The 27,153-nt window shown below is 69.2% G+C and overlaps 3 protein-coding genes across 8 annotated transcripts; 2 read left to right on the top strand and 1 right to left on the bottom strand.

Annotated features, from left to right (window-relative positions):
• Window positions 1–4,725: 4,725 nt before the first annotated feature.
• POLR2H (RNA polymerase II, I and III subunit H) lies at window positions 4,726–7,212 on the top strand. 2 transcript variants are annotated; one of them, XM_072867148.1, is made up of 5 exons: window positions 4,733–4,895; window positions 5,407–5,490; window positions 6,216–6,309; window positions 6,459–6,542; window positions 6,669–7,212. In XM_072867148.1, the coding sequence occupies exons 1-5, from the start codon at window positions 4,823–4,825 to the stop codon at window positions 6,784–6,786; spliced, it is 453 nt and encodes a 150-aa protein (XP_072723249.1). In that variant the 5' UTR covers window positions 4,733–4,822; the 3' UTR covers window positions 6,787–7,212. The 2 variants fall into 2 exon arrangements, with proteins under 2 accessions (XP_072723250.1, XP_072723249.1); XM_072867149.1 differs by lacking the exons at window positions 6,216–6,309; window positions 6,459–6,542 and having other exon boundaries at window positions 4,726–4,895.
• Window positions 7,213–7,635: 423 nt separating this feature from the next.
• THPO (thrombopoietin) lies at window positions 7,636–14,608 on the bottom strand. 4 transcript variants are annotated; one of them, XM_072868006.1, is made up of 5 exons: window positions 13,392–14,608; window positions 8,674–10,137; window positions 8,500–8,586; window positions 8,124–8,288; window positions 7,636–8,020 (listed from the first exon to the last, which is right to left on the bottom strand). In XM_072868006.1, the coding sequence occupies exons 2-5, from the start codon at window positions 8,848–8,850 to the stop codon at window positions 7,838–7,840; spliced, it is 612 nt and encodes a 203-aa protein (XP_072724107.1). In that variant the 5' UTR covers window positions 8,851–10,137; window positions 13,392–14,608; the 3' UTR covers window positions 7,636–7,837. The 4 variants fall into 4 exon arrangements, with proteins under 4 accessions (XP_072724107.1, XP_072724109.1, XP_072724108.1 ...); XM_072868008.1 differs by lacking the exon at window positions 13,392–14,608 and having other exon boundaries at window positions 8,674–8,801; window positions 9,682–10,691; XM_072868007.1 differs by lacking the exon at window positions 13,392–14,608 and adding an exon at window positions 10,254–10,691.
• Window positions 14,609–17,204: 2,596 nt separating this feature from the next.
• Window positions 17,205–25,286, top strand: CHRD (chordin). Of its 2 annotated transcripts, none has more exons than XM_072868004.1 (23): window positions 17,205–17,376; window positions 17,734–17,837; window positions 18,354–18,477; window positions 18,898–19,044; window positions 19,125–19,242; window positions 20,151–20,247; window positions 20,350–20,491; window positions 20,566–20,706; window positions 21,258–21,340; window positions 21,431–21,578; window positions 21,673–21,779; window positions 21,864–21,980; window positions 22,068–22,224; window positions 22,311–22,552; window positions 22,639–22,752; window positions 23,016–23,216; window positions 23,300–23,393; window positions 23,512–23,568; window positions 23,676–23,779; window positions 23,963–24,065; window positions 24,194–24,348; window positions 24,519–24,612; window positions 24,797–25,286. In XM_072868004.1, the coding sequence occupies exons 1-23, from the start codon at window positions 17,259–17,261 to the stop codon at window positions 24,862–24,864; spliced, it is 2,835 nt and encodes a 944-aa protein (XP_072724105.1). In that variant the 5' UTR covers window positions 17,205–17,258; the 3' UTR covers window positions 24,865–25,286. The 2 variants fall into 2 exon arrangements, with proteins under 2 accessions (XP_072724105.1, XP_072724103.1); XM_072868002.1 differs by having other exon boundaries at window positions 18,351–18,477.
• Window positions 25,287–27,153: the final 1,867 nt, after the last annotated feature.

The raw sequence follows: 27,153 nt of genomic DNA, 5'->3' as shown, positions 1-27,153 counted from the left end.
CCTGGCATCCTGCTCCCCTCCCCCCGCCACGCCACCCTCCATCATCTCCTCGTTCCCAGCCTGGGTAATTGGTGGCCTGGTGACAGACGGGCTCATTAACAGCTTAATTTCGGCTTTGTCTCTTCCTGCCCGACCCCCAGCCCAGGTGGGGACCAACCCAGCAGGGTGCAGGGACGGGCACCTCGAGGCCACCATGCCCCATTGCTGCACTCCGTGGGGGCACCCACAGAGCCAGCGGGAGAACACACGTGCGCACACGCGCGTGCGACACGCACCCGTGGGCAGCACTGCCCTGGGCAGCCCCACGCAACATCGGCTCCCCAACACTGGGGTGCATGGGGGGGACCCCCATCTCTGGGCACGGGGACAGTGCCACCCTGCCCCTCGCCCTGCTGCCCACAGCGATGCTACCGGGGCGGGTGCCCGCAGGTGCTGGCGGTTGCCCACCCTCCCGGCCTCGCCCTGCGCTTGTTTGCTCCCATAACGGCGGCAGCGTTTCGGCTCCTTTGTGCCAGCAGATAACAGGGACCGCCACCACCTCTGAAGCACCGGCTGGCAGCCCGGGCACCGCTGCCAACCCGCACCCTGAACCGGGCAGCGGGCAGGGGTACTGGCAGGGGGTATGGATATGTGAGCAGGGGGTGCAGGCAAGGGGTATGGGCAGGAATGCAGGCAGGGATGCGTGGCGGTACAGGCAGCGTTGCAAGCGGTGGGTATGGGCACGGGGTGCAGGCAGGGGTGCAGGCAGGTTTCCCAGCCCACTGCTCCTCTGCTTCTGATATGGCCCTCGGGTCCATATTGCAGCCCAGGAGCCCGTCCCCAGCACCCCCTCACCCAGGCAGTGCCCGAAATCACGTCCCCCCCTCCCCAGCAAAGGCAGCCGGAGGCAGCCCATGAACGGCTGATGTTGGGCCCCCAAAGGCCGCCCCACCGGATGGAGTCCTGGCCGCGTTTCAAAGGCACGCTTGTGTTGTATAATTTATCAGCAGGAGATAACAGCCAAGCAGCTAACGAGGGGGGGGCTGCACCCCGTTCCGGGGAGCCTGGCACTGCAGGCACCGGGGCTGCAGGCATTCGTCACGCTGGGGGCATCAGCACCTCCCTGGCCACAGCAGGACAGGGGGACCCCCCCAGTGGGTCCCATTTTGGGATGTTTTGGGGATGCTGCCCCAAGGTGGGGGCAGAGCTGGTGCCACACTGCGCCCTGCTTTGGAGGCACCGTCTGGTGCTCCCCCCCCAGGTACGCCTGCCCCAGCCACCCCAATGCGCAGAGACCCCAGGGGCTATGGCACGGCCAGAGTGAGGAGAGCCTGGGGTCAGCTTTTGGGGGGCTCTTCACCCCCAGGGACTCATGGCCTGGGTGCCCCCCGCAGCCCAGCATGAAGGGGGGCAGCGGGCATGGGGGAGCCCCGGGGTAGGGGAGGGCTGGTCGCATGGGCACAGGGGCAGCGCCTGGCGCCAGATCTGGGGAGGGTTTGTTTAATCCCAGATAAGGAGGTGACGCCAGGCACCTGGCTGGCAAACAGGTGCTCCCGAGGCAACGGCACCGAAGGCAGTGCCGACCCCCCAGCGCCCGCCGGCACCCACCCTGGCACCATCTGCTCACCCCCCGGCAGCACCGCGCTGGCATTAGCCGGGCACATGGGTCCTTCTGGACACCCACGCTCCCGTGGCACAGCATGGCACGACACAGCACGGCATGGCACAGCGTGGCATGGCACGGCATGGCACAGGGTCGGCGAGGCAGCGGGCACACGGGCAGAGCCAGGGCAGATGGGGATGTGGTGCAGGGAAAAGCAGGGTGCCCCGTCCTCTGCCAATCCTGGCCGGATTTATGCCAGGGCCAGCCCCCCCGGCCGATCCTGCCCCACGGGCTGCCTGGGCGCGGGGCCGAGGAGGGGGCTTGGCACCATGGCCATGCCGCACAGCTAGCCCCTGGGGGCTCGGGGCCGTGCCAGGCTCCTGCTGCCTCCCCGGACCCGTGGCATCTGGGGGGCACCTGGAAGCCTGCCCCCCCCACCCTCCACCAGCTGGCCCCACGGGTGGCCGCGTGCCCGTGACCCCTGTGCGGGGCCATGCCCACCTGCGCCCGGGGTCGGGGCTCAGCTGTGCCCCGGTCCCACAAGGGCAGGGAGGCAGACGGTGCTGCGGGCTGGCAGGGGCCATGGGCAGCAGAATCACCGGGTGGCTGCCTCACCGGCTGGCAAGCACAGCCCCGGCTGCCTGCCAGCCTGCACTGAATGTGCCAGGTCTCAGCAGGGGCAGCCGGGTGGGCTAAGCTGAGGGTGAAGCCTTTGTGTCACCCTGGAGTGGCCCTGAGAATGCCCAAGCAGGGGGCACAGCCGTGCCAGGGCCCCCCAGCCTGAATTGCACCGGGCTCCCAGTGGGTACCCCTGAGCACGGCGGGGCTGGCACCCAAAAAGCAGCCCTGGGCCCCACGCCACCCTGCCCCAGCCGGCTGGCCCCCGCCTGCTGGGTCACATGCCTCCAGTAAGGCACCCTGGGGATGCTGGAGGAGGCAACTGGTCAGACTGGTGAGCCTGGCTGGGGTTTGGGGGTCCCCGTCCTGCACACCCCGGGGGTGCTCTGCCATGCTCGGTGTGTTGCTGCCACCGCCTGGCAACGTGCAGAGCCCAGGGTGCCCCCCACGGCCCCCCACGCAGGGGTGCCCAGGCCCCCCGCAGCCCAGCCCTGCACCCCCCCAGAGCGGGCAGGGGCACCCGGGGGTGCAGGATGCCAGGGAAGGTGCAGGGAGCTCGTGGGGGGGGTCCACACCCCATGCCTTGCACCGCGTGGGGGGCCTGGGCATGGCCCCCACACTTGGGCAGGGAGGTTTGTGCCCCCCCACCCCCCGAGCCTGGGTGGGCAGAGCGGGGAGCGGGCACAGGGCTGGGGGGGATCACCCACCCAGACGATGATTAGAAGGAGCCGAGGTTACGTCCCAGCGCATTAAGTCTGTCCCCGCTGAGTGCCACCGCCGCGGGGTGACCCCGCCGTGAACCGCCCATGTGCCCCCCCGACAGGCCACCAGCCCCCTCGCGCCAGCACCCCCCCCGTCACGCCAGCATCCCCGCTGCATGTCACCACACTGCCCCGTCCCACGGCCTGCGCCGCGGGCACGCGCAGGGATGCGCTGGCACCGTGTCGCAAGGGGGGGGACACGCGGTGGAGAGGTCACAGCTGGGTGGGTCTGGGTACCACAGACATCTTGTGACGGCATCCCGGCATGGATGCTGGGGACACCTCGGCTCTGGGTACCACCTCAAGCCACGTCCCGGAGATGTCCGGCTCCTGGGGACAGCATGGGCTACATCCCCACGCAGCCACCTCGCTGCAGGCACCAGGGCCACGCACGGGGACCCACGTCCCACAGACGTCCCCGCTCACGGCCTCGCGGTCCCCAGCGGGCTGCTGGCATGTGCCGCGCACACGGCACCGTGCCACCCGCCGTCCCCGGTCCCTGTCACCCATCTCCGCGCCAACCCCCCCGGTGCCACACCCGGGCAGGCACCCCCTGCCCAAACGGGGCGCAGGGTCCCCACTGCCACGTCTCGCCCGAGCCAGGGAACAATCGGTTACGGCAGGCCGGCGGTGGCATTCGGGGGCCGGGGGGGGCCAGGGCTGAACTCTCGACCCCGCGCCGGCGGCTCCCGACCAGATGCCAGGCGTGCGAGCCCCCCGTGGTGCCCCAACGTGTGAGCCGCCCCCGGCCCTGCCAGCCCCCCCCCCCGCTCCCCTCACGGTTCATCGGCAGGCCACGGGTGACGGCCGTCGCCCGTCCCTCCCCCACGTGGCTGGCGTGGGAGGGGGAAGGAGCCGGCGGGGGCTGGCAGCTCCCCGGCCCCATCGCTGGCTGAGTCTGCGCAGCTCATGACACTGATGCCCGGCTGCGGCCGGGGGGCCCGGGTGAAGCCCCCACGCCTCGGGGGGCGGGGGGGGGGGAGACGGGGGCTGCGAGGGCCCCGTGGGGCAGCTCGGACCTCCTCACGCGGGGGCCGCTGGCTGGGGCGGCTCCGGGCTGGGGCCCGCCCGTGGCCGTGGGCGACGCCGTGGCGTGCGCGGCTCCGCGCCGTGCCATCCGCGGCCTCGCAGCTCCCCCTGCCGGCACCCGGCCGGCCGGACCGGGGCCCCCCGCGACACAGGCACCTCCGGAGGGGACCAAGCGCGTGAGCCCCCCGGCGACAGACTCTGCGGGACCCCCCGGGGCCAGCCCACAGCAGCGCGGCCACGCCAGGGGCCCTGGCAGCCTCCTGTTGCAGTGCACCTCCCTCTGCAGCGCAGCCCCCCGCAATGCCCCCCGCTGCTGTGCACCCCCAACTGCAATGCCCCCCAATGCAATACGCCCCACTGCAACACCCCCCATTGTAATTTGCCCCCACTGCAATTCCCCCAATTGCAATGCCCCCATTGCAATGCCCCCCATCTCACCGCCCCCGTTTGCAATGCCCCCCCCCCAGCGCCCCGCAGCCGCAGTGCCCCCCGCCAGCCCCGGCTTTGGGTTGCCAGCCCATTGACCCAGCCGGGAATCTGCCGGGGCCCGGGTGCTCGGCGCTGCACAGCGCGGCCCAGCGTCCGCCCCCGCGCAGGGCGGCCCGGGCTGCGGTCCACGGGGCGGGGGGGGGGAAACCGGGACCGGCGGGCACTAAGACCGCGCGGACACCCGCCGCCGGTCGGCAGCAGTGCGCAGGCGCGGGAATCGCCCCGCCCATCCTGAGGCTACTTCCGCCCCGCGGCGGAAGGGCCCCTGCCTGGCGGCGCACGGCGGAAGTGAGGGCGCGTCATCGGCGGGCGCCGGGCGGGAGCGGGACGCGGAGCCGCCGCCATGGCCGGGATCCTCTTCGAGGACATCTTCGACGTGAAGGACATCGACCCCGAGGGCAAGAAGTTCGACCGTGGTGAGTGGGGCCCCGCGCTTCCTCCCCGCCCGCCCAGCCCCGGCCGCTCCCCGCCGGGCCTCCGCCCGGGCCTGCGCCGCCTCAGGCCGGAGCTGCTCGGCGCTGCCCTCCCGCCGGGTCCTGTGCCCTCCCTGCCTGTCCCGGTCCCCCCTCTGCCCTTGCCGCCGGCGGTGGCCCCTGTGCCCCTCGCCACCGTCTGGCACCGACCCCACCGCGTGTTGCCGCACCCCGGTGCGCCCTGCTTCCCCAGCCCGGCTTCTGTGCCCCTCCACACCCCCGCAGCCCCCGGTACGCTCCGTTCCCCACCCCACTGTGTTCCTCTCCCTGCCTGTGCACGCCTCAGTCTGCTCCCCGACTCTGGCATCCATCCCCGAACCCTGTGCACCCCTTCCCCCCAGATAGCCGGAGGGGGGGACACACACACAAGAAGGGCCTGGCCCTGGGACCCTGCTCCCACCTAGCCCCTGGGTGTCTTCTTTATCCTCACCCCTGACTGTGCTGCTCTCCCCAGTGTCCCGCCTGCACTGTGAGAGCGAGTCCTTCAAAATGGATCTCATCCTGGACGTGAACATCCAGATCTACCCTGTGGACCTCGGTAAGCTATCGGGCTGCTCGTCCAGAGTGTGCCAGGCCTGAGCCAGTGTTAGCTTGGGTGGGCGAGGTTAGAGAGGCGAGTGCCGGTGCTCGGAGGAGGGAGACTGAATGAGCTGTCTCAGACTTCCTTGGGCCCCTGTGCTGTCCCCAGGTCACAGAAGGTGGTGGGCACTGGTTTCTGAGCTGGATTCTGGTTCACCTCACTGTGCTTGTTTGGGGTCATCTCTGGCCCGTTCCCCGGACATGCTCTCTAGTGAAACTGCGTCGGCTAGTGGCAGCCAGGCTTTAAGGGAGACCTTTTGAAATGAACTTCTGCAGCTAACTATACTAAATAGGTGGAAAAGAGAGTCTTACTCTCAATGAAGCATAGAAGGGCTGGAACTGGTGCTGCAGGGTCTCGCGTCCCTGCCCAGGGCCCAGCCAAGCCCTCTGGGACTCTCCCTGCGAATCTCTTGCTGTGTCCCATGAAAACACCAGCAGTGGTGTCCTGGTGGCTCTGGTCTCCGTGGTGATGACCAGTGTCTGTGAGGAACAGGGAGACAGAGGATCCGGTGTGATCTTTTCCTCGTTCCCTGGAGTCCTGCTGGAGGACTGAACTGCAGGGACGGGGTTTGTGCTAAACCTGCCAGGGCGGCTGCTTGCCACCACCCCGAGATCTGCTGTAGCCACTGCTGCTCTGGCTGTCTCCCCCCGCCTTCTCACTGCTTCTCTGCCCTCTCCTCCCAGGGGACAAATTCCGCCTGGTCATTGCCAGCACCTTGTACGAAGACGGCACCCTGGATGACGGCGAGTATAACCCCACGGATGACAGGCCGTCCAGGTACGGGGGTCCAGCCGGGACCCATGTGGGGGTGGATGAGGGAAAAGATGAAGTGCTGAGGGGCTGTGAGGTGCCTTCTCCCAAAGGACGCTCAGCTGGGGGAACACCTGGGTTTGACTCTTCTCTGAGCTCCCACCATCCCGTCGCAGGGCAGACCAGTTCGAGTACGTGATGTACGGCAAGGTGTACAGGATCGAAGGGGACGAGACCTCCACGGAGGCAGCCACGCGCCTGTGAGTGCCTGTCGGCAGGACGGGGGGGACGCAGTGCCCCGGGGTGGTATGGGCGAGGCACCGGGATCCCAGCCCGGGTCTCCCATGGGATTCCCCGCTCTCACCGCTCCTCTCCTCCCACCCCAGCTCTGCCTACGTGTCCTACGGGGGGCTGCTCATGCGGCTGCAGGGAGACGCGAACAACCTGCATGGGTTTGAAGTGGACTCTCGAGTTTACCTGCTGATGAAGAAGCTGGCCTTCTAGGAGACCTCTTGTCTCTGTGCGCTGCCCCAGAGACGTTCTGCTGGCGAGCAAACAGGAGCCCTGTGATCCCAAATCCTGCCCCAGCATCCATGCTGCCTGGCCCCTCCGGAGCTGGGGAGGAGGGAGCAGTCCCCCTCCTCATCTCGGCCTCTTCGGACTCCTGGGATCCGCAGCCCCCTCCTGCATGGAGAGAGGTGCCTGACGGCTGAGCGGAGACCGTGCTGGGTGCTCCGCAGTCCTGCCTGCTGGGTGTCTCTTCTCACCTCTGCCTTCCTGTGCTTCAAAAGCAGGCGCGGCCCGGGCTCTGGCAGGGGCTGCTGGACTGGGACAGCCCCTGTCTGCCTTGGGGCTCGGGACCGCTTCCTAAGGAGCCATCCTGAGGCAGGCCGGGCTTGTTCTTGATTAAACTGGGAAGTGTTTTCTAAATCTGGCTCTGCTGGCTGAGATGAGGCTCACAGGGAGCGGGGTACGCCTGCGCAGGGGCAAAGGGGGCCTGTACCGCTTTCCCAAGGGATGGGCAGTGCAAACCTGCCCTGGGCTCTTCTCTGCCAGCTCTCTGGGCACGGTGCACCCTGGGGCTAGGGAGAGGCAGGTGGGTGCAGGGTGCAAGGAGAGGTAGCTCCCGACCTCGAGTGGGGTCCGGTGCCCGACGGAGCCTGTCTGCCCTGCAGAGCCGGCGGCTGCCACGGGAGGGAGACCCAGAGCACGTCCCCGAGGGGCTGCCTCTTACTGAGGCCCCTGGGGGTGTGCGGTCCCCCTGCCAGGGCCACAGCAGGGGGGAAAGGAGGACACAAACAACACTCTAGAAAAATAGCTCTTTAATTGTAAAGCATTCACAGTAGAGGGGCCTGCCTGGGTGGGAGCAGGGCCTGTGCCTGCGGGAGCACGGGTGTTGCCGCTGTCTGCTTCTGTGGGCTGCGCGGTCGCTGAAGGCTTGAGGAGCAGAAGCCAACCCTTTCCCTGCAGGCACCTTCCTGGGCACCCAGAGCACAGCTCAGTGTCTGGCAGGATTGCTCTGATCTGGGATCAGGGGTGAGCCCTGTGTGCAGCCTCACCGGGCCCCGCACCAGGGGTCTCTGCCACCCCCCTGGCCTTGCTTGCACAAGTCCTTGGCCAGGTCATGGAAGAAGAAGCGCAGCTTGCCCTGCACCAGCTGCCGGTAGGTGAGGAAGATGCCGGTGATGTGAGTCTGCTCCATGGAGCGTGGGGAGCAGCCTGGCTCCCAGGGTTCTGCCTGAGGGGCGAGAGTGGGACAGGGGGTGACAAAGCTGTTGTGCCCAGCCCAGCGCAGCTGGCACTTGCGCCAGGGTGGTCTGGCTCACGTGGGGAGGTCTCACCTCACAGCTGAAGGTCTGCAGGAGCAGAAGGAAGTAGTTGGCGTGTCGGTAAAGCTGGCTCAGCTGCCTGGCCCCGCACTCCTGCGTCACCTGGCCCTGGGCCCCTGCCACGGCACCCACCAGCAGTGCCAGGTCGCAGAGGATCTCCTGCCGCTTGGTCTTGTTCTGGGGGAGCAGGCAGTGAGCGGGTGGCCCCAGGACCTAATTTATTCCTCTGCCCACCCTAGGTCTGGATGGGGTCCTGCACCCCCCTGTGCCACCAGGTATGCCCACGGGCATCTTGTTCAGCATTTCTGGTGTCTGTGCCAACCCGGGGGCTCCTTCTCCAGCCCCGTGGGCACCCCAGTGCCAGCACCATCCTCCCAGCCCTTCTCACCGATTTGGATTTCCACTGCTGGAGGTTGAAGTCCACCAAGGGCAGCACCATGGGGCAGCTGAGTGCGGGCAGTGCCTGGCACTGGCCCTAGTGGGGGGAGAGGAGATGCCGAGGTGAGATACCAGGAGCTGTGCCTGTCCCTGGCCTTGGGTTTGGGGGGGTTTGTATCCTCACCACTCTCTTCTCCATGTCCTTGGCCTCTCCAATGTACTTCTGGATGAGTCTGTTGTCGCAGACCAGCTGTGTTGGGCCAGCATGGCCCTCTTCCACATGCAGGAGGAAGGATGTGAGGAGGAGCAGTCCTGGGGGAGACGGGGTTACCTTGAGCACCGTGCCACCCTCCCTGGGCATCTCCGGCCCAGGGCCATGCCCTCGCCCCAGCCCTGTGGTGGCCTTGATGGCCCCACAGTGGGATTGCAGGGGGAGGTCTAGGGGGGCTGAGGAGAGCCTGGTGCTGCCCTGTGGTCAGTCGGCACAGAGGACCTGTGCTCACTGGGGAGAGCTGAGGTTTCCCTGCTGTGCCGAAAGGCAGGCGGTGTGTGCCGAGGGGCCGCACAGCTGCATCTGTGCCAGGTTTTTCGGCCCAGCTCCAGGCTGGGCTGCAGGCGGGGAGCAGAGCCACGCTCCCAGTGCAGACCAGGGCCAGCCCTCCTGATCTGTGCCAAGAGCTGCTCCAGGCGTCACGTGCGCTTCGGGGAATCCCTGCCTGCAGCATCCTGCAGCGTACGTCTGCTCCTTGCCACTGCTCCGGCCAAGGGCTCGCCTGCCGCCACCGCCTTACCCAGCGCTGCTGGCAAGCTGCTGCCCCGGACGCCTCTCGGCCGGGCGGCCGCTGTGCCCAATGACTGCCTATCCTGGCGACAGGCATCTCCTCTCCAAACGCCCTCTGTGCATCCACCTGCCTCGCTGCCTGCCTTGGCACTGCACCTGTCCCCAAAAGCCCTTGGCGCAGCCTGTTTCCCGAGGCCAGGCATGGAAAGATGCTTGGCTGCCTTCATGCGCCGGTAGCGGCCAGGGCCAACCAAACCAGAGCCACCCTTGGGGTTTGCTGCCCACGTGTGGGGCTCATCTCTTGGGGTGCCCACGCGGGGGAGATGCTCTGGCTGTACCGCCATGGTGTCCGCTGCCAACGCGATGCCCCTTCCTGCTTGCTCCCGTCCCCCCTTTTAGCCGCGCACTCACTGTTCAGCTCCATGCTCAGCTGGGGGCTTCGGCCCTGCATCTTCCACCCTGGGGCCGGCGGCTGCTCCCCGGCTCCCGTCCCCCTTCCATGGAGGGCGGTGGTGGTGCGGGCTCCCCACGAGCCGCCCAGCCGGGACGGAGGGCCAGGGGCTGGGAGAGCCCCCGGGGCGGCACGGCGCAGCTCTCCGGCTCTGGCCCGGCCGCCCAGCCAAGGCAGCGCGATTTCCTGTTGTGTCGCCACTGACCTTCAAGCAAAATCGCAGCAGGGGCCCCGGGCCCGGGGGACGGCTTCCTGCCTCCGGCCGCTTCCTCCCTTGGCTCGGGGCGCGGGAAGGGCGTCCCCGGGCGCCCTCCGGGGCTGCTCACCTGCCCCCTGGCCTGAGTGATCGGCTGCCGGGACCTCGGCGGTCAGCACCTCGGCTGTGCCTGTCTAGGGGGTGAAGGTGGCACTGGTACCTGCAGAAGAGATGGTATCGGTGACCCTGTGCTGGGTGGCCCCGGGACCATCAGCCCTGATGGGGTCCTGCTCCCGGCTGTGGCAGCCAGGCACAAAGGCCACCAAAAACCCTCACCCGGAGATGGGCTCCAACCGCAGTGACCCTCACCCAGAGGTGGACTTCATCCCTGGTCATCTTCACCCAGAGGTGGAATCCGAGCACAGTGACCCTCACCCAGAGGTGGGCTCCAACCCCTGCGTCTGTCACCCGGAGGTGACTCATGGAGCTGGAGATCCTTGGTGGGGCTGCAGTGCACGGGGACCCCTCTGAGCCGGGGAGGGTGACGGAGCACGGGGGCCTGGCTGGCATGCAGCCCTGGCGCTGTTTCACCAGGGGTATTGGTTGGGGGGGGCAGGTGAAGCACCCATGGACACCCCCTCCTTAGGTGGGAGAAGCACCAGGGTCTGCCCAGTGCCAGGCCTGCTGGTGGGGGACAGGCGTGCACACACCCACCCCCCTGTATACATGCACGTGTGTGTCTGTATGGCACATGTGTACACACCCCCCACGTGCACCCTTAGACCCGCGTGTGCACATGCGCACTTCCCGCAGCACGCGTCGGGGTGCACACTCAGATAACCCCCGGGGCCGGGCAGCCCCCCACGCTTCCCTTTGGGGGGGAGCCCCCCCAGCCCACATCCTCTTGCCCCCGGTCTCCCCGCAGCCCGCGCATTTCCTTCTCACACCCCTGCTCTCGCACGCTCCCACCCCTGTCCCTGCAGCCGGCGGTTCCCGGCAGCGCCTGGCCGGGTGACAACAGGCAGAGTAAACACCTCAGCCCCGCTCCGCCTGCCCCGCGTCCCGCTTGGCCCCTGGCAGCCCACCTTGCGGGTCGCGGGGTGCCCGGACAGGGAGTATGGCGGGTGCCACGGCTCCGGGGACAAGGCTGGCCGCCCAACTCGCCCGTGGCACGGCTGGTGGTGGCGGGAGTCGCGAGCACCGGGGTCAAACACCGCTGGGCTTCCCCCGCACGGCCGTGCCCCGTCTCTGCGGACGTGACAAGTTGCAAACGCGACCCGTCGGCACCCTCAGCCCCTCTGCCAGCACTGGCCCCGCTCCCGCCGCCGGCCATGCGCCAGCCTCCGCTGTGTCTGGATCCCTGTCCCTCCCTGGGTGCAAAACCCTTCACAATGCCGGCCTGGAGAACCGCGGTGCCCTGCACTCCCTGCTTGCGCTCATAATTAGGCAAATGAACCCGTCGGGGGAAACTTGAGGGCAGCTGGTTCTTGGGAAGATGCCTGCTGGACCCCAGTGGGCACCAGAGCACCCCAAGTTGCCTAAAATAGTTCCTTCACTCCAAAATGTTCCTTTTCAGCCGTGCCAGAAGCTGGCAGGCAGCGGCAGCCCGTGCCCGTGGGCAGCCTGGTATTCTGCTGGAAAGGGCAATGCCAGCATTTGCTGCCCATGCCAGGGGGGCAGAGGCGGATGTGGGGGGGGAGCCCCTGCTGCTGGCCCACCACATTTCTCCCCAGCCCAAATCCAGGGATGCCACATGCCGTGGAGAGAGGGGGAGCAAGTGGGGCTCAGGGACCCCAGAGGGGCATGGGGGCTGCGGCCGAGGCAGGCAGGGCTCTGGCAGGGGGCAGGAAGCCGGGCGGGGGCCGCGGGGCTGCACAGCTGGCCGGATCCCGGTGCCAAGTTTCCCACCTCTCCTTACAGGGTGCAAAGTGTCGGGAATCCCGCTGCGGGGGGCAGCCGTTCGCACCCACTTTGCCAAGGTGCCAAGGCCAGCTGGAGGTGCCAGGCGGTGGGGGGGCCGGGGGGGTGACCACGGGCGGGTGGCACAGCTGCTGTCCCTGCAGGCCACCCAGATGTGCCTGGTGGTCACCCCCGGGATGTCAGCACAAGGCAGGGGGGCATGGGAAGCAAACCTGGGCTTCCAGGGACAGGGAGGGGGGGTCCCAGCCCCCTTTGAAGCCCCCATAAAAGGGTCTGGCATAAAGGGAGGAGAAAGTCAAAGGAACAAAAGAGAGCGGCTAATCCTGGCGTGAGCAAACAGCCCCGTTTGCTCAGGGCCCAGCTGGCCCCGGGGCCAGGGAAAGGAGCACAGCAGGGCTCTGGGGGTGCCAGGCAGCAGGGGACCCTTTACCCAAGCTGGCTCCCTCCCCGAGCGCGGGCAGCCCCCGGGACCTGGGTGCCCCCTGCCCTCTCTAGGCCTTTTTTTACATTTGCAAATTGCCAATAAACATCCGCTGGCAAATCCAGCTCCCCACGCCCTCCACACCCTGCACCACTGCGCTGCTGGGCAAAGGGGCACCTTGGCCAAGGTGCCGCAGCTCAGGGGTGAAGGCTGGCAGGGTTTCCCCCATCTTTCTTAATTCCCAGCAGGCCACACACTGCCCAGCACCCCGGCACGAAGCCCCTGCTGCTGCCCAGAGGACGCCCATGGGCAAACCCTCCAGGCGCTGCCTTGCGCCAGGGCACCTTGTGCCAGTGGCCCCACTGGCAACCAGAGTGATCCCGCCGTGCCCCCTTCCCCTGTCCTGCTCCTCGGTCAAGCTCCCCAGCCCAATGTGGGGCATGTGGGGTGCTGGGAGGGCACCTCACCCCTCTCCCTCCATCCTGCAGGGCGGCGAAGGGGTTAATGCCAGGCGGCCGAGCCGCAGGTGGGCGCAAGAATGAAATTCCTTCTCGCTGTCCTGCGAAGTCTGGGCACAAATATTTGCCTGCATGTCCGGTGGGGAGGGGGGAGACCACCATCGCTCTGGGAGCTTGCTAATCCCCATGCCAAACACGGCCCCCCCGTGCCCCACACGCCCCCCACTTTCCTCCCGCCAGGGTTGCCCCGCAAGGCCTTTGGGGAGGGGACATTTGGGGCCAGAGGGACACCAGCACCTTCGGGTGCTCCTATAAGCAGGGAGCTCTATGGAGTTGACAGGGCACCAGGAGCACGCACGGTGCCCCGGGGCACAGCCGGGATCTGCTTGGCCTGGCAGATGAGGCTGCTTTGGGGTCTCCGTCCCGTTCCCCGAGCCGTGCCCACCACAGCGAGCTGGGATGAAGGCGAGAGCCCCAACCATCCCCGCCATGCCAGCAATGCGCCCTCCGTAATAAACTCCATGTGTTTGCAGATGGAAAGCAGCCACTTTTCCTCCCCTCCGTCACCCCCCCGGGCTGCATCCCCCTCCCCGTACCTGCCACCCCCAAAACCCCCTCCATCCCCAGACCCCCCTGGCCTTCGTCTGGGGCAGCCCAGCCCTGCAAGCCGCCTACCAGTTGTGCAAATATTGCCGGAACGGCTGTAATCCCCGTGTCCAACGTGAATTATGAGATATTTCCACCCATTACGACAGCCCCCCCCACCCCGCCGCGTGTGTGCGAGGCCAGGGGGGATTAGTCACGGGGCAAGCCGCGCTCAGCACAAAGCTTTGGGGAGGCCGACGGCTCCCCGCACCCCGCGCTGGGGCGGGTTGCTGGAGGGGGGCTCTTTTTGGAGAGCGGGGGTGCCCCCTGAGCCTTCCTGGCTCCGGGCTCACGCCTGGCACGGGGGCGAGGGGGGGGTGTCGGGGTGCCCGGGAGGCCGTGCGAAGGCGGGGCCCGGGCGTGCGGTTTCGCCTCGACCCCGTCCCTGGGGAGCAGAGGCTCCTTCCTGCCGCCCCGAGCCCGGCTCATGTTCAAAGCCGCGAGCAGGCAGCGGCTAATGAGCCCAGACAATGGGGAGCTGCGTGGGGCAGGAGCGCTGGCGAGGGCCCGCCGCGACGCCCCATGCCAGGCACGGCACGGCCCCGGCACCGCGCCCGCCGGGACCCTCGGCGGGACGCTCGCCACCGGCCAGGAGCACGTGCCCACGAAGCCCCGGCGACGCTGCGGGCTAGTTGGGAGGGTGCCGTCGGGGCGTCCCACCCGCGCTGCGCCGGGACGGCACCCCACGGGGGGGCCACCGCTTCTCCACACGCACCCACACCCACACCCACACACACAGACACACACACACACACCCCCCCACACCCCGCCCAGGCGCCCGCTCCGGGCAGAGGTGCCGGAGGGGCGCGGGTGCCAGGCGGGGTGGCCGGGGCTGCCCGCGGCCGGCCAGCTCCGTCCCCGTGCGGCTCCAGCTGCCCGCAGCCGGCGGCCCCGTTGGGGCTGCGCCGGCGCCAGGCCCGGCTCCGGAGCGCCTCAGAGCCGCCTTTGTGCCGGGCGCTGCCGGCAGACGTGTGCGGGCGCTGGGAAGCAGCTGGCGGGAGCGGGACCCTTCCCCAGCGCCGTCCCCGGCCGGCGCCACCCCCTCCCCACCAGCACGGGGGACCCCCGAGGCTCTGGCAAGCCGCCCGCTGCCCCTCGCCTGGGGCCACGCCTTGGCATTTCCAGGGGCGGCCGGGGCTGTGGACGCGGGATGCCCGGGCACGGCTGGGGCACCCGTTTCCTCCCTGCCCGCATGCCCCCGCCGCAGTGGCGATGCCCCCCTCCGCGGGCAGGGATGCCCGGCTCCCTCCTGCCCCGCCGGGCCCCGTGCCAGCGTACCACGCCGGTCCCAGCCTGGCGGTGCCGGGACACCCCTGCAGCCCCCCTCTCCCTCACGCTGCCACCCCGTGCCTCAGTTTCCCCCACGCCGAGGGCCGCGGCCAGGTGGGTTCCCCGTCTCTCCTTCCTTTCCCCGGGAAAGGGGAGGGAGCTTCCCCCGCCGCTTCCTCGCGTCCCGCAGCCGAGCCAGGAGACTGTGACGAGCTCTGGGTGCGCGGAGCCAGCACCGGATTCCTGGCACCGGCGGGGCGGCCGGGAGCCATCGCCCGCCTCCTCCCTGCTCGGCCCCGCTCGCGTCCCGCCATCCCCCAGGGCCGCTGCCGCGCCGCAGCGGGCACCGCACGGCAACACTGGCACGGCCAGGCGGACCCCAGCCCTCCCCTGCCCGCCGCGCTGCCGGACCCCGGGCCAGTGGGAGAGAAGAGAGGGGACAGGTCAGTGGCACCGCCGGGGACAGCGGGGAGGGCTCGGGGCCGGGGGTGCCACGCTGCCGGGCACGGACCCCGCTCGCAGAAAGGGCTTGCGAGCGGCAGGGCGTCGGGCACGGCCCTGCCCGGGGGATGCCCGGGGCCCTGGCGGTGTCCCAGCCCTGGCAGCGCCAGCGGGCCGTCCCACCGGGGGAAGCCCCGCTGCTCCGCGCCGCCTCACGCCAGCGCCGGCTCCTGCCACGGGGCCGGTCCCCGGCACGGCCGAGCCCCCGCGCCCCGCTGCCCTCCCCGGGAGGGGTGCCCGCTCCACGGGGACACGCGCCAAAGCGGGGCAGGGAACGGGACGAGGCGGCCGTGGGCGAGCCGGGCATGGGCAACCCCACGCGGGCTGGCCTCGGGGGCACGGGGCGGTGGGCTGCAGCCCCCCCAGCCACTCACCGGGCCGCGGGGAGGCCCAGGAGGAGCCTTCTGGGGAGGCAGGGGCCTGTTGTGCTCCAGCTGTGCCGTGTTTCCCTAGCTACACCGCGCAGCTGGCCGGGTGTTTGTACCGCCCGGAGTTGATTTTGGCAGCCCCGCACTTCCCCCTCCTCCCCTCCCCGCCCGCCTTCCCCTCCCCGGGCGCCCGCCCGCCACGCACCCGCCACCAGCCACCCCTCCCTGCCACCCTCGGCGGGGGTGGCAAGGCAGGGACACAGGTGGCACACGCTGGCCCCTCTCCCCGCCGGCCCCCCCTCCCCGCAGTGCGTGCCTCAGTTTCCCCAGCCGGATGATGCTCTCCCCAGGCTTTTCCATGGTGTCTGCTCACTGCCCACCGCCACCACCCTTGCCAGCCCGGGCACATGTGGGTGAAGAGCGGGACCGGTGCTGGGTGCTGCTCCCTCAGCCTCCTCCACGGCTGCCCCCTCCCCTCCCCGGGCAAGGGAACCCAGGCATCCGGGCTCCTGTCCCCCTGCAGCCACCGTCACCGGTGGCCAGGAGCCCGGGGTCTCGCTCTGGAGCCTTCCTCTGCCCGGGGTGGGCAGCAGCCAGAGGGATTTGAGGATGTCGAGGGCACAAGTTGTGGGGTTCGTGTGACTTTGCAGAGTGCAGTGTGGATTTGGGGGGGGGGGGGGGCGGCATGCTTTGGGGGCCCATGCTCAGGGGTGTTGAGTGGATGGAGGATCTGTATGCCCTGGGGAGGGGCTGGCTGCAGGGGAGAGCTCTGCAGGGGGTCCATGCACCACAGGGGACTGTGTGGATGGATGGTGCCCTGCAGTGCCCCGTGTCCTGGGGAGCCAAACAGCCTGGGAGGGGGCTGAGTGGATGGAGGAGTCCCCACGATGTCCCATGCCTGGGGGGGCCCGATGACCCTTGGGAGGGCTCATGCCTGAAGGTGGGCTGTGCAGATGGGGACCCCCCAGGGTGTCCCGTGCCCAGGAGATGCCCCACGCCAGGGGAGAGTATATGGGTTGAGGAGGGGGGCATTTGAATGGGGGTGCCCCAAAAATGCCTTATTCCCGAGGGGCTTATGTGGGTGGGGGACTCCCGGGGGGGCTCATGTCCTGGGGGGGGCATGTGGATGGGGGCATACCCATGATGTCCAGTGCTCAGGAGCACCCCAAGCTCTGTGGAAGGGGTATGGGTGGTGGTGGTGGTGTCTCCGCAGTGCCCTGTGTCCCAGTGGGTGTTGTGCAGATTGGGGGTGTCCCCAAGATGCCCAGCCCCTGGGGGTGCCCCGTGCCCTGAGGGGGGGGGTATGTGGATGAAGGCATCCCTCAGGTACCCCATGCCCTGGGGCTGGCATGTGAGTGGCGATGCTCTGCACCCGGGGGTACCCCATGCCCGGGGGAGGGGGGGCAATGGATGCGGGGGTCCCCAGGACACCCCGAGTCCGGGAGTACCCCATGCCCGGCGGGGCAGCTGCGTGCCCCGGGGTGCCGCAGGACGGCCCGTGCCCGGCGGGGGCGCCGAGGCCGGGGCCCGGGGGGGGGTCGGAGCGCGGCGGGGGCGCGTCCCCCCCCGGCCGGCCGCTGCCTGCGCCTCATTAGCGGGGCCTTTGTTTGCACAGGGCTCGCAGCTCCCGCTTGCCCATGCCGCCGCCTATAAAGCGGAGCCGGAGCCGGCGGCCGGGCAGAGGCGGCGGCAGCGACAGGCAGCGCCCGGCCCCCCCTCCCCGCCCCCGGCCGCCTGCCTGCCCCGGCCGGCCGGCACCATGCGCGCCGCCCTGCTGCTGCTGCTCGCCCTGCTCCTGCCCGGCCGCGCCGCCCGCCCCAAGCTCGCCCTGCCCATCCGGCCCGACACGGACCCGCTGCCCCCCGGGGGGGCGGCAGGTAGGAGCCCCCCACTTCCGTCCCCGCGCGCCCCCCCCCGCTCCGGGCACCCCCGTCCTGTACAAGCCCGCTGCCGCCACCCCCCCTTCGTGCACCCCCCTTCTCCCTGCCACCCGCACCCCCGTCCGTGCACCGCATGCCTGCACGCCCCCCCTTTTCTTGCACCCCGCATCCCGCTCCGGGCCCCCCGGCTGGCCGGGACCGGCACCGGGACCAGCACCGCGAGCGGGACCGGCCGCCGTGCCCAGCGGGCGGCGGGGCGGTGCCGGCCGCTGTCCGGGGCTGCGGCAGGGGGGTGCCCGCGGCCCGGAGGTGACCGGGGGCGGCGGTGAGGGTGGGGGGGGGGGGTCTCCGCAGGCTGCGCCTTCGGGGGGCACTTCTATGCCCTGGAGGAGACGTGGCACCCGGACCTGGGGGAGCCCTTCGGGGTCATGCGCTGCGTTATCTGCCACTGCGAGCCGGTGAGTGCCCCCGCGTCCCCCCCCGCCCCGGGACCCCCCTTCCCCCGGGAGATCCCCCAGGATCCGGCCCTGCTGGGGAGGGGGCTGGCAGGGAAGGAGGTCGACCCCGTCATTCAGCACACCCCCCCTATGGAAAAGGGGAGCGGGGATCCCTCCAGCCAGCCGGACACCTGGATGTCCCCCCCCTGCCGCGGCAGTGGGGAGGAGAAGGGGGGTTTAAAGGATCAGGCTTCATTCCTCCTCCTCCTCCTCAGGGATGGCCCCCGGCCCCCTCCCTCCCTCCGAGCAGCCCCCCGAGGCCGGGGCTGGCGGGGCCGCGCACAGCTGGGCAGGGGGCTGGGGGCCGTGGGGAGGGGGCCCGGGCTTGGCTGCCGTACAGGCAGCTGGGGGCTGCGAAAGGTGTCCGGGCTGCCCGTGGGGGCTCCAGATGGGCTGGGATGGGGGGAGCCAGGCTGTGCCGGGGGGGCACACCTTGGCACGGCTCTCTCGGGCTCTTCCCCCCCCGCCCCGCAGCAGAGGAACCGCCGGGGGAAGCCAGCGGGGAAAGTGAACTGCAAGAACATGAAGCAGGACTGCCCCGTGCCCGCCTGCCCCCGGGCCACGCTGCTGCCCGGGCACTGCTGCCACACCTGCCCCAAAGGTGAGGCCAGCGGGTGCCTTCCTGCGGGGAGCCCCTCTGCACCCACAGGGTCCCCCGTGGGCATGGGAAAGGGGGCATTGCACACATACCCCCAAAAAGGGCTGTTTGCTTTGTTATAGAGGTTGCCAGTGCCCTCGGGGTGCCCATGAGGTGCTGGGCAGGGGGAAGCCCCGATGGGCACAGCTGTGCCCGAATCACCCTGGGAGGGGTGCAGAGAGGGTGCACAGAGCTAAACAATCTGCCTGTCCATCTGCCTGCGCCCATTGTGCCCCCCGTCACCCCAGCACAGAGCCCCGCGGTGATTTGCAGGGCACATCCCGTTCTATCATGGGAGGGAGGATTTGTTATTCCCCCCCCCCCAAAGCTCTTGACACAAGCAGCCTGGTGCAATGGTCTCCCCCTGTGCCCACCTCATGCCAGCCTTGCCAGGCCCCCCGGAGAAGAGCCCCGCGCCCCCCTTCGACACCTTCGAGTACTTCCAGGACAAGGAGGACGACCTGGACAAGCCCTACAACGACCGCTCCTACCTCAGCTCCGAGGGGCTGGCCCGCGATGATGCCCGCACAGGTGAGCCACCCACCTGGCCGGGCAGCAGTGGTGTGGGGCACCCCCCACGCTCCCCACCATCATCGGCATCCCCTCCCCAGAGTTCGTGGCCTTGCTGACAAGCGGCCCAGAGCCGTGGCACCCCACATCCAGTGCGGTGGCGAAGGCTCGGTTCACCCTGCTGCGCTCCTACCTGCTCTTCTCCATCAGCTACGAGCGGTGAGTCCGGCCCTCTGCCTAGGCTGGCACAGCAGGCACCCCCCCTAGAAAAAGGAGGGGATGCAACGGTGCTTGTGCCTCATTTTCCCTTCCGATGTCCCCCCGCAGTGCCACAGCCTTGCATTAGCAGGGCCAGAGATTTGGGGAGGGGGGCGATGTGCTGGGGGTCCAGCCTGGGCAAGCAGCCGGGATTTTGGCATACCCACGGCACCGGCCCAGCCTCACCCCTTCGCCTCCAGGTCTGGAGCGGGAACAAACAGGAATGGCTCCAGGGCTCCGCTGAGGACGTGGGCGCAGCGGGGCAGAGGCGTCGTGCCGCCCTGCGGGCTCTGCCAGCAGGCACTGCTGGGGCACTGCTGCCAGGGTCCCCCATCCTCGCCGTGCCCTCCCCGGATGCCCGCCGGCAGTGGAGCCTCTCCTCTCCCTCCCTCCTTCCCGCTCCAGTTTCTTCTGCTCTTCCTCGCTTCCAGGCCCCTTTGCATAGTAAAGTGGTGACTAATTTCCAGCTCCGACCGGGGGGAGCCAAATGGAGCCGAAAATGCTCCTAATTTACAGCCGGGCCCGAGCGCTTGGCTCCCGGTGGGTCCTGCCCTGCTGCCTTTCCCGGCGGGGACACCCCTCCTGCTCGGTGCCAGTTTGGCATCGCTCCAGGGCAGGGGAGCCCAGGGGACCCGTGCCGAGCTGGCACCCGGTGGGACGGCAGCGTTGGGCCAGCCCAGGCGTGGGCAGGCAGAGCATGGCGCTTGGCACCGCAGGGGGATGTCATCCTTCTCTTGCCCACCCCAAATTGCTGGGCCACCCCCGTGTGCCCTCCCTGACGCACCCCTGTGCCCGGTGCTGAGCGAGGGTGGTGGCAGGGGAGGGGGGGCCGGGCGGGGGGTCCTTGCTCACCCCCTGGGTGCCCGCAGGCTGGGGCGGCCAAGCCGGGTGCGTTTCAGCGACCCCGAGGGCAACGTGCTGTTCGAACACCCCGTGCAGAAGAGCGCTGCCCCCGAGGATGGCATGGTGAGAGGGGCCGGGAGGGCAGGGGGGCACGGCACCCCTTCCTCCCCCTGCCCGGGCGTGTGGTGCCCCCCGGCCCCTGCCTAGCCCTGCCCTCGCCTGCAGCTCTGCGGGATGTGGAGGACGGTGTCCAAGGCCAACGTCCAGCTGCTGCGGGGGGAGCAGCTCCGCGTGTCCCTCGTCACCCGGGCGCAGCCCTCCGGAGAGGTCCACGGGCACATCCTCAAGCACCGGGCGCTCTTCGCAGGTAAGTCTGGCTCTCGCGTGCCCACCCCGTGGGTGCCCACCGGGATGCTCCTCACACCCCCTCTCCCCGCACAGAGACATTCGGTGCCATCCTGACCTCGTCGGACCCCACGCACCTGGGCGCTGGGGGCATGGCCATGCTGACGCTGAGTGACACCGAGAACAACCTGCACTTCATCCTGATGGCCCGGGGGCTGCTGGAGCCCCGCGCCGGGGGTGAGGGCAGGCACGGGCACCCCGCGGGGCCTGGCACCGTCCGGGAGGGCTGTGTAGGGCTGGGTGTGGGTGCATGGCACGTATGTGGCTCGGGATGCGTGGGTCAGCATCTGTGGGGTCAGGGTGGGTACATGGGCTGGGTGTAGGGCTCAGGGTGGGTATAGGGGCTGTGCGTGGCAGGGGGGCAGGGTTGAGGTGTGCATAGGGGTTGTTGCATGATTTGGAGCGTGCATGGGGGGGAGGGGGTGTGGTGGGTACCTATGGGTGGGTGTGGGGCCAGGGGGTACTGGAGGGCATATGGGGGTCGGTGTGCAGAAGGATGGTTTTGGGATGTGGGTTCTGCAGGGATTTTTGGGGTGCAGGGGGGAACGGTGGGGGTCATGGTGTGTGCAGGGGTCCAGGCGTACAGGACAGGCAGCTGGCAAGAAAGTGGGGGATGGGTTGCAGGGGTTTGGGGGTGGTGGGCACAGAGGGATGGGTTTGGGCAGCAGAGGGATAGTGGTCACAGGCCTCTGGTCCAGTGTGGGTCCAACCCCCTCTGCCATGGCCAGAATCCCCCTGGGTCCCGCTGCGGGTCCGCATCCTGCACCAGGGCCAGACGCTGCAGGAGGTCCGTGCCAACATCACCGTGGAGGTAAAGCTGGTCTGTTCCCCCACGTGCCCCAGCAGCTGCGGTGCCCGCCATGCCAGGGCTGAGCCGTGGCACCGTGCCCCCCCCCGGCAGGACCCCGACTTTGCGGAGGTGCTGAGTGAGCTGTCTGCCCGCGAGCTGCAGTGGCTGGTGCAGGGGCAGCTCCGCATCGTGGCCGAGACGGAGGGCCGGCACGCGCGCCAGTTGGCGGGCACCATCACCACCCGCCGCAGCTGTGACAGTGAGCACGGGGCAGGCACCCCGGGGCGCAGGGGGGGTGGCCGTGCCCCCCCATGCCAACCTCACACCCCCTTGCCTCTCTCCCTGGGCTGAAGCCATCCAAAGCGTGCTGTGTGGAGCGGATGCCTTGCTGCCAACCAAGACGGGGGCTGTGGGCTCGGCCAAGCTGGCGCTTCACGAGAATGGCACCCTGGAGTACCAGGTAAGCGGGGGGCACCCATCTCTCTCCTGGGGATCCCAGGGGTGTCTCCCCCCCCAGCGCTGCCCCTCGGCACCCTTCCCACAGGTGCAGGTGGTGGGCACTGCCAGCGAGGTGGTGGGCATCACACTGGAGACCAAACCCCGGCGGAAGAGCAAGAGGAACGTCCTGTTCGACATGACGCCCAGCTACAAGGACGGGCTGGTGAGAGCTGGGTGGCACTGAGGGGGATGGCGTGGGGACCTTGGGCGAATCCCTGTCCCAACCCACGTGGTCTCCCGCCGACGGCAGGCCCGGGGCACCTGGCAGAGCCCCAGCGCCCGTGATGCCCACATGCTGCTGCAGAACGAGCTCTTCCTCAATGTGGCCACCAAGGACTGGGTGGAGGGCGAGCTGCGGGGCCAGGTCATCTCCCTGCCCTACAGCGGGCTGCTCGCCCGCTACACAGGTACCCGGGGGGCACCAGGGGTAGCGGCAGGGGCGGTGGGGCAGCCCCCCTGCCCGCCACCTCCCACAGCCCCTGTCTGTGTGCAGAGATGCCCGTGGCGCTGGCAGGGCAGCTGGTGTCCCCCCCGGTGGGCAGCGGTGCCGGGGGGCACGCCTGGCTCTCGCTGGACGAGCACTGCCACCTGCACTACGAGATCTCGGTGGCGGGGCTGGGCCGCCCGGCCGACGGCACCGTCAGTGCCCACCTCCATGGGGTGGCTGAGCTGGGCGAGATGGGCGCCCGTCCCCACCAGCACAAGCGCCTGCTCAAGGGTTTCTACAGCACCGAGGTGAGGTGGGCATCCGGTCAGGGCACCCCACAGCAGGGACCGGGCTAGCCCTCACGCCCGTCCCGGTGCCCCTCTCGCCCCGGCAGGCTCAGGGAGTGGTGAAGGACCTGGATGCCGACCTGTTGCAGCACCTGGCCCAGGGCACTGCTTTCCTGCAAGTCAGCACCAAAGCCCACCCCCATGGGGAGATGCGTGGACGGGTAGGTCCCCACCTGGGTAGGGCACCCCTACCCATCCCCACTGCTGCCCAGGGTCTCCAGCCAGGTGACACTGCCCAGAGCAGGGTTGGAAGGGGACAGGATGGGTGGCACACCGTGGCATGCTCCCAGCAGCCTGGCGTGGTGTGTTCTGTGGTCGTGGGTGCTTCCTTCACCAGCCCGGACCGTGGAGGGCAGCCGGGCATCAGCATGGGGAGCGGGGTCCCCCGGCCGTGCCAACCCTCCTGCTCCATGCCCCCATCCAGGTGCACATTCCCAACCGGTGCCATGCAGGAGGCACCCGCCTGGCCCCGGGGGAGGCTGAGCTCTCCGAGGGTGCCAAGACCAGGGACCTGGAGCAGCTGAAGAAGGACCCCAACTCCTGCTTCTTCGAGGGGCAGCACCGGGCGCATGGCACCCGCTGGGCACCCGACTATGACAAGAAGTGCTCCATCTGCAGCTGCCAGGTACGGGCCGGGGGGGGCAAGCTGGGGGGCAGCACCCGTCAGCAGTGCCCCCCTGTAATAAACCCCATACCTGCTGCCCCCAGAAGCGCACGGTGATCTGTGACCCCATCCTGTGCCAGCCCCTCAACTGTACCCACCAGGTGCACCCTGAGGAGCTGTGCTGCCCCATCTGCGAAGGTACCTGGGGGCCAGGGGGGTGCCGGGATGGGGGCGCAGGGGGGTTCCCCATGGGTACAAGGTGGGGGGTCCTGCTCTAAGCCTCTGCACCCCCTCATGGTCTCCCTCTTCCTTGCAGAGAAGAAGATGGGTCAGGAGGAGCTGAAGCTGGAGCGGGCACGGGACAGTAGCGAGGGTGAGTCTCAGTGGGCACGGGCTGAGGGGGTGGCTCTGCCCCCCTGGCCTCCTCGGCACACCCACTCCCCCCATGGGGGCTGCGCCCACCTCCTCCTCCTCTCCCAGGCTGTTACTTTGACGGAGACAAGACGTGGCGAGGCTCTGGCACCCGCTGGCACCCTGTCGTGCCCCCCTTTGGCCTCATCAAATGTGCCATTTGCACCTGCAAGGTGAGCGTGGGTCCTCGTCCCCTCCCAGACCCCCACCCTGGTTTGGCAGCAGAGCTGCCCTGGCACCCGTGGTGGCTGCCCTGAGCTGCCAGGCACTGTAGCAGGGGCTCAAACCAGGGAGGGGGGTGTGTGCCTTGTACCGGCTGCCCCATGCCCTCCACGAGCCCCCCGCGCTCCCCGCAGGGCACCACAGGCGAGGTGCACTGCGAGAAGGTGCAGTGCCCGCGGCTCACCTGTGCCAACCCCGTGCGTGCCAGCCCCTCCGACTGCTGCAAGCAGTGCCCAGGTACCTTCCCCCTCCTCCTGCCTTCGGCTCTCCCGGCACAGCCCCTGCAGCTCCCCGTGCCACCATCGGCGATGCCGTGGGGGTGCCCCTGCCACGTGCGTGCCACCTCTCAGTGCCCTTTCCTGCAGCCCCGGAGAAGAGTGTCCCCGAACTGGCCGACACCATGCAGGCAGACGGGCCGCGGGCGTGCCGCTTCGGGCGCCGCTGGTACCTCAACAACGAGAGCTGGCACCCCTCCGTGCCCCCCTTCGGAGAAATGAAGTGTATCCTGTGCTGGTGTGTGGTGAGTGTGCCAGGCCTCGGGCGGCACCGGGGAAAGGAGGGGTGCCCCCGTGCCAGTCCCCAGTGCTTCGGGGACGGGTGGGAGAGCAGCCCGGGGTGGCACCCTGGGGACCCACCATGCCCCAAGGAGCCACCAGGCCCCCGTGCTCAGCCCCTCTTTCTGCCCCGCAGTCGGGGGAGACGCACTGCCAGCGCCAGGAGTGCCCGCCGGCCGCCTGCGCCAGCCCCACCAGGAGGGACAACCCCTGCTGTGCCAAGTGCCGCGGTGAGTACGACTGCTCGCACGTGAGCACGACTGCTCGCACGTGAGCACCGCTCCCCCAAACACCCTGCGGTGGCCCGGGCACCACCCCAGTCCCCCTGGGTGCCGAGCCAGGGCTGGGATGAACCCAAGCGCCCTCCTGGCACCCGCCATGCCTATCTCTCAGCCCCACTTTCCCCCCCCGCAGCCCTGAATGCCCCCCCAGATGCGCGAGAGAAGGTCCACGATGCCAGGGCGGAGGCATGGAGCCGCTGAGCAGTGACCGCTGCCTGGAGCGGGGCGAGCGTGCAGCGAGGCTGGGCGGCCGTGGGGGGGTCCCCGCCACCCATCACCCCCGTGCAGGGCAGGGGGCACAGAGGAGCACAGCGGGGTGGATGCGGCCAGGCACCCAGCCTGGGAACCCCGTCTCGGCATGGCTGCGATGCCGGGGCTGCCCTGTCCACTTGTGCCGGCAGGCAGTGGCCGGGCTGGCGGAGGCCGGGGCACCCGCTGCCCTCCCCCTCCGAGCCCCCCCGGCCGGCGGGCGCAGCGGGCATCGCGCCCACCTTGTACATAGTGTAAAATCCCTCTGGCCCCCGTCTCGCTGCGCCTGCCCCGGCTCGGCCGGGCTTGTCACATAATTTATGGTGCCTGTGGATGGGGGTCCCGATGTATTTATTAAAACCAGAGATATTGCCCACCCGGCTCCCCGCCTCTTCCTAGGAGCAGGTGCAGGGCTGTGCCCCTGCATCCCTCACTGGGCTCCGGTGAGATTTGCAGGCCCTGGCCTTGCTGTGGGTTTGGGGGTGTGTATGCTGAGGGGGGTACTTGGGGGGCATGGGGCCTGGGAGCCAGTGCCAGGCTGGGGGCACCCCTGGTGGGATGGTGCTTGTAGGGTGGCACTGGACAAGACCAGAGCAGGGTCCAGTGCCCACGGCCGGGACCGTGATGCCAGCCCTGCCTGTGCCCACAGCAGGGGCTGCAGATGCAGTGCCTGGCGACGGTGCCCGCTGGCACAGGGACAGCAGGGCTCTGTCCCCCGCACCTCCACGGTGGCACAAAGAGCCCAGTCCAGGGCCCCAAGCCAGCTGATGCCCACAGAGGCGCCTGTCCCCAGCACCCACAGCAAGCCGAGCACCTGGGGCTGGGTGTGCCACACAGCCACCCATACCAGTGCCAGGGCAGACCATGGCATGTGCTCTGGGGCAGCGCTCCCCCAGTCACCCCAGTACAGCTGCACTGGACTAAGGCCTTATGTGGCTTACGGGGCCCGTGGGAGCCCCAGTGCTGCCATCTGCCCTTCAGTCCCTAATGTGGGGGACTGGGGCATCTCTGGGGACATCGCTGTGCGGTGCTGGGATACACTGGGACGACTGGGACAGCACCAGAGCTATACTGGGCTACGCTGGAACAGCGCCAGAACTGTAGGGAAGGTAACACTGGGCTCTACTGGGACAGTACTGAGGTGTACTGGCACAACACCACTGCCATAGTGGGACAGTGTTAGCCTATACTGGGACTGCACCAGAGGTGACACTGGACTAGACTGGGGCAGTGGTAGGGCCTTAGGAGGATGGCACTGGGGCATACCAGACTGGCACAGAGCCCTTGGTGCTGAGCTGGGTGTCCTGCCCCATGCATGCCCACAGCCACGTGGGTGCCTGTGCCAGCAGGGTGGCAGAACCCGTGGTGTCATTGCAGCGTGCTGGTGGCCTGCAGCCGGGCACGCTGGTGGCAGCAGGCAGAGCGTGTGTCCTGGCACGGGGCTGCCCCTCCGGATGAGCGTCCTGGCTGCTGTGGGGCAGTGCCAGGAGCTGACGAGCGAGGAGGGAGCTCCGTGCCCGGGGACACAATGAGCGGGCAGCCCATTTTATCACCTCCCTGCTGCAAACCGGTTCATGTCCGGTGATGAGCCTTCCCAGGCTGGTGCAGGGCATATCCCAACCCCCAGCCCGGTCATCATCACCCACCCTTGGGGGTGCCAACGTCAAACCGGAGGGTGGCACCCAGGCGGCGAGAACTAGCCCATTCCTGGTCCCGCAGCACCAGCCCGGCAGTGCCACGGCTCCGTCTTTCCCTGCGTCCACTTCTTGCCACGAAGGTGCCACGCGGGGCCCCGGGGAGGAGGGCGAGCTTGGCCCTGCCAGCTGCCCCTGAGCCCGTGGCAGCGGTGACAGGGAGGTCCCAGCAGCCAGCCTGCCATGCCGGAGCGCCTTGCCCAAGGATTGCCAGTGCCAAGCTCTGCCCGTGTTTCCCTCTGGAGAGGGCTGAGCCGCTGCTGCCCAGCCGGTTCGGCAGCGAAGAGCGGAGCCCACCTTCCTTCCCTGGGGCTGGCAGTCCCGGGACGCTGAGCGGCACCACGGTAAGGACGAGCTCCCTGCCAGCTTTGGGGTACCTCTGGTGAGCCCCCACAGTGCCGAGGTACCCTGCCACCCATGGGCATCCACAGGTCCCCCTGTGCCCTCAATGCCACCACCTCAGGCACTCTGCCCCCTAAACCTGACCCCCAGCCAGGCATGGCCATGAGCCTGGGGGCTGGCTGCCCGCAGTGCCCCCAGCACGGTC

The sequence above is a fragment of the Ciconia boyciana genome, chromosome 7 (assembly GCF_034638445.1).
Source record: "Ciconia boyciana chromosome 7, ASM3463844v1, whole genome shotgun sequence".
Taxonomy (NCBI): domain Eukaryota; kingdom Metazoa; phylum Chordata; class Aves; order Ciconiiformes; family Ciconiidae; genus Ciconia; species Ciconia boyciana.
Note: the sequence above shows the minus strand (reverse complement) of the source record. Positions and strands in the feature narration are given on the sequence as shown.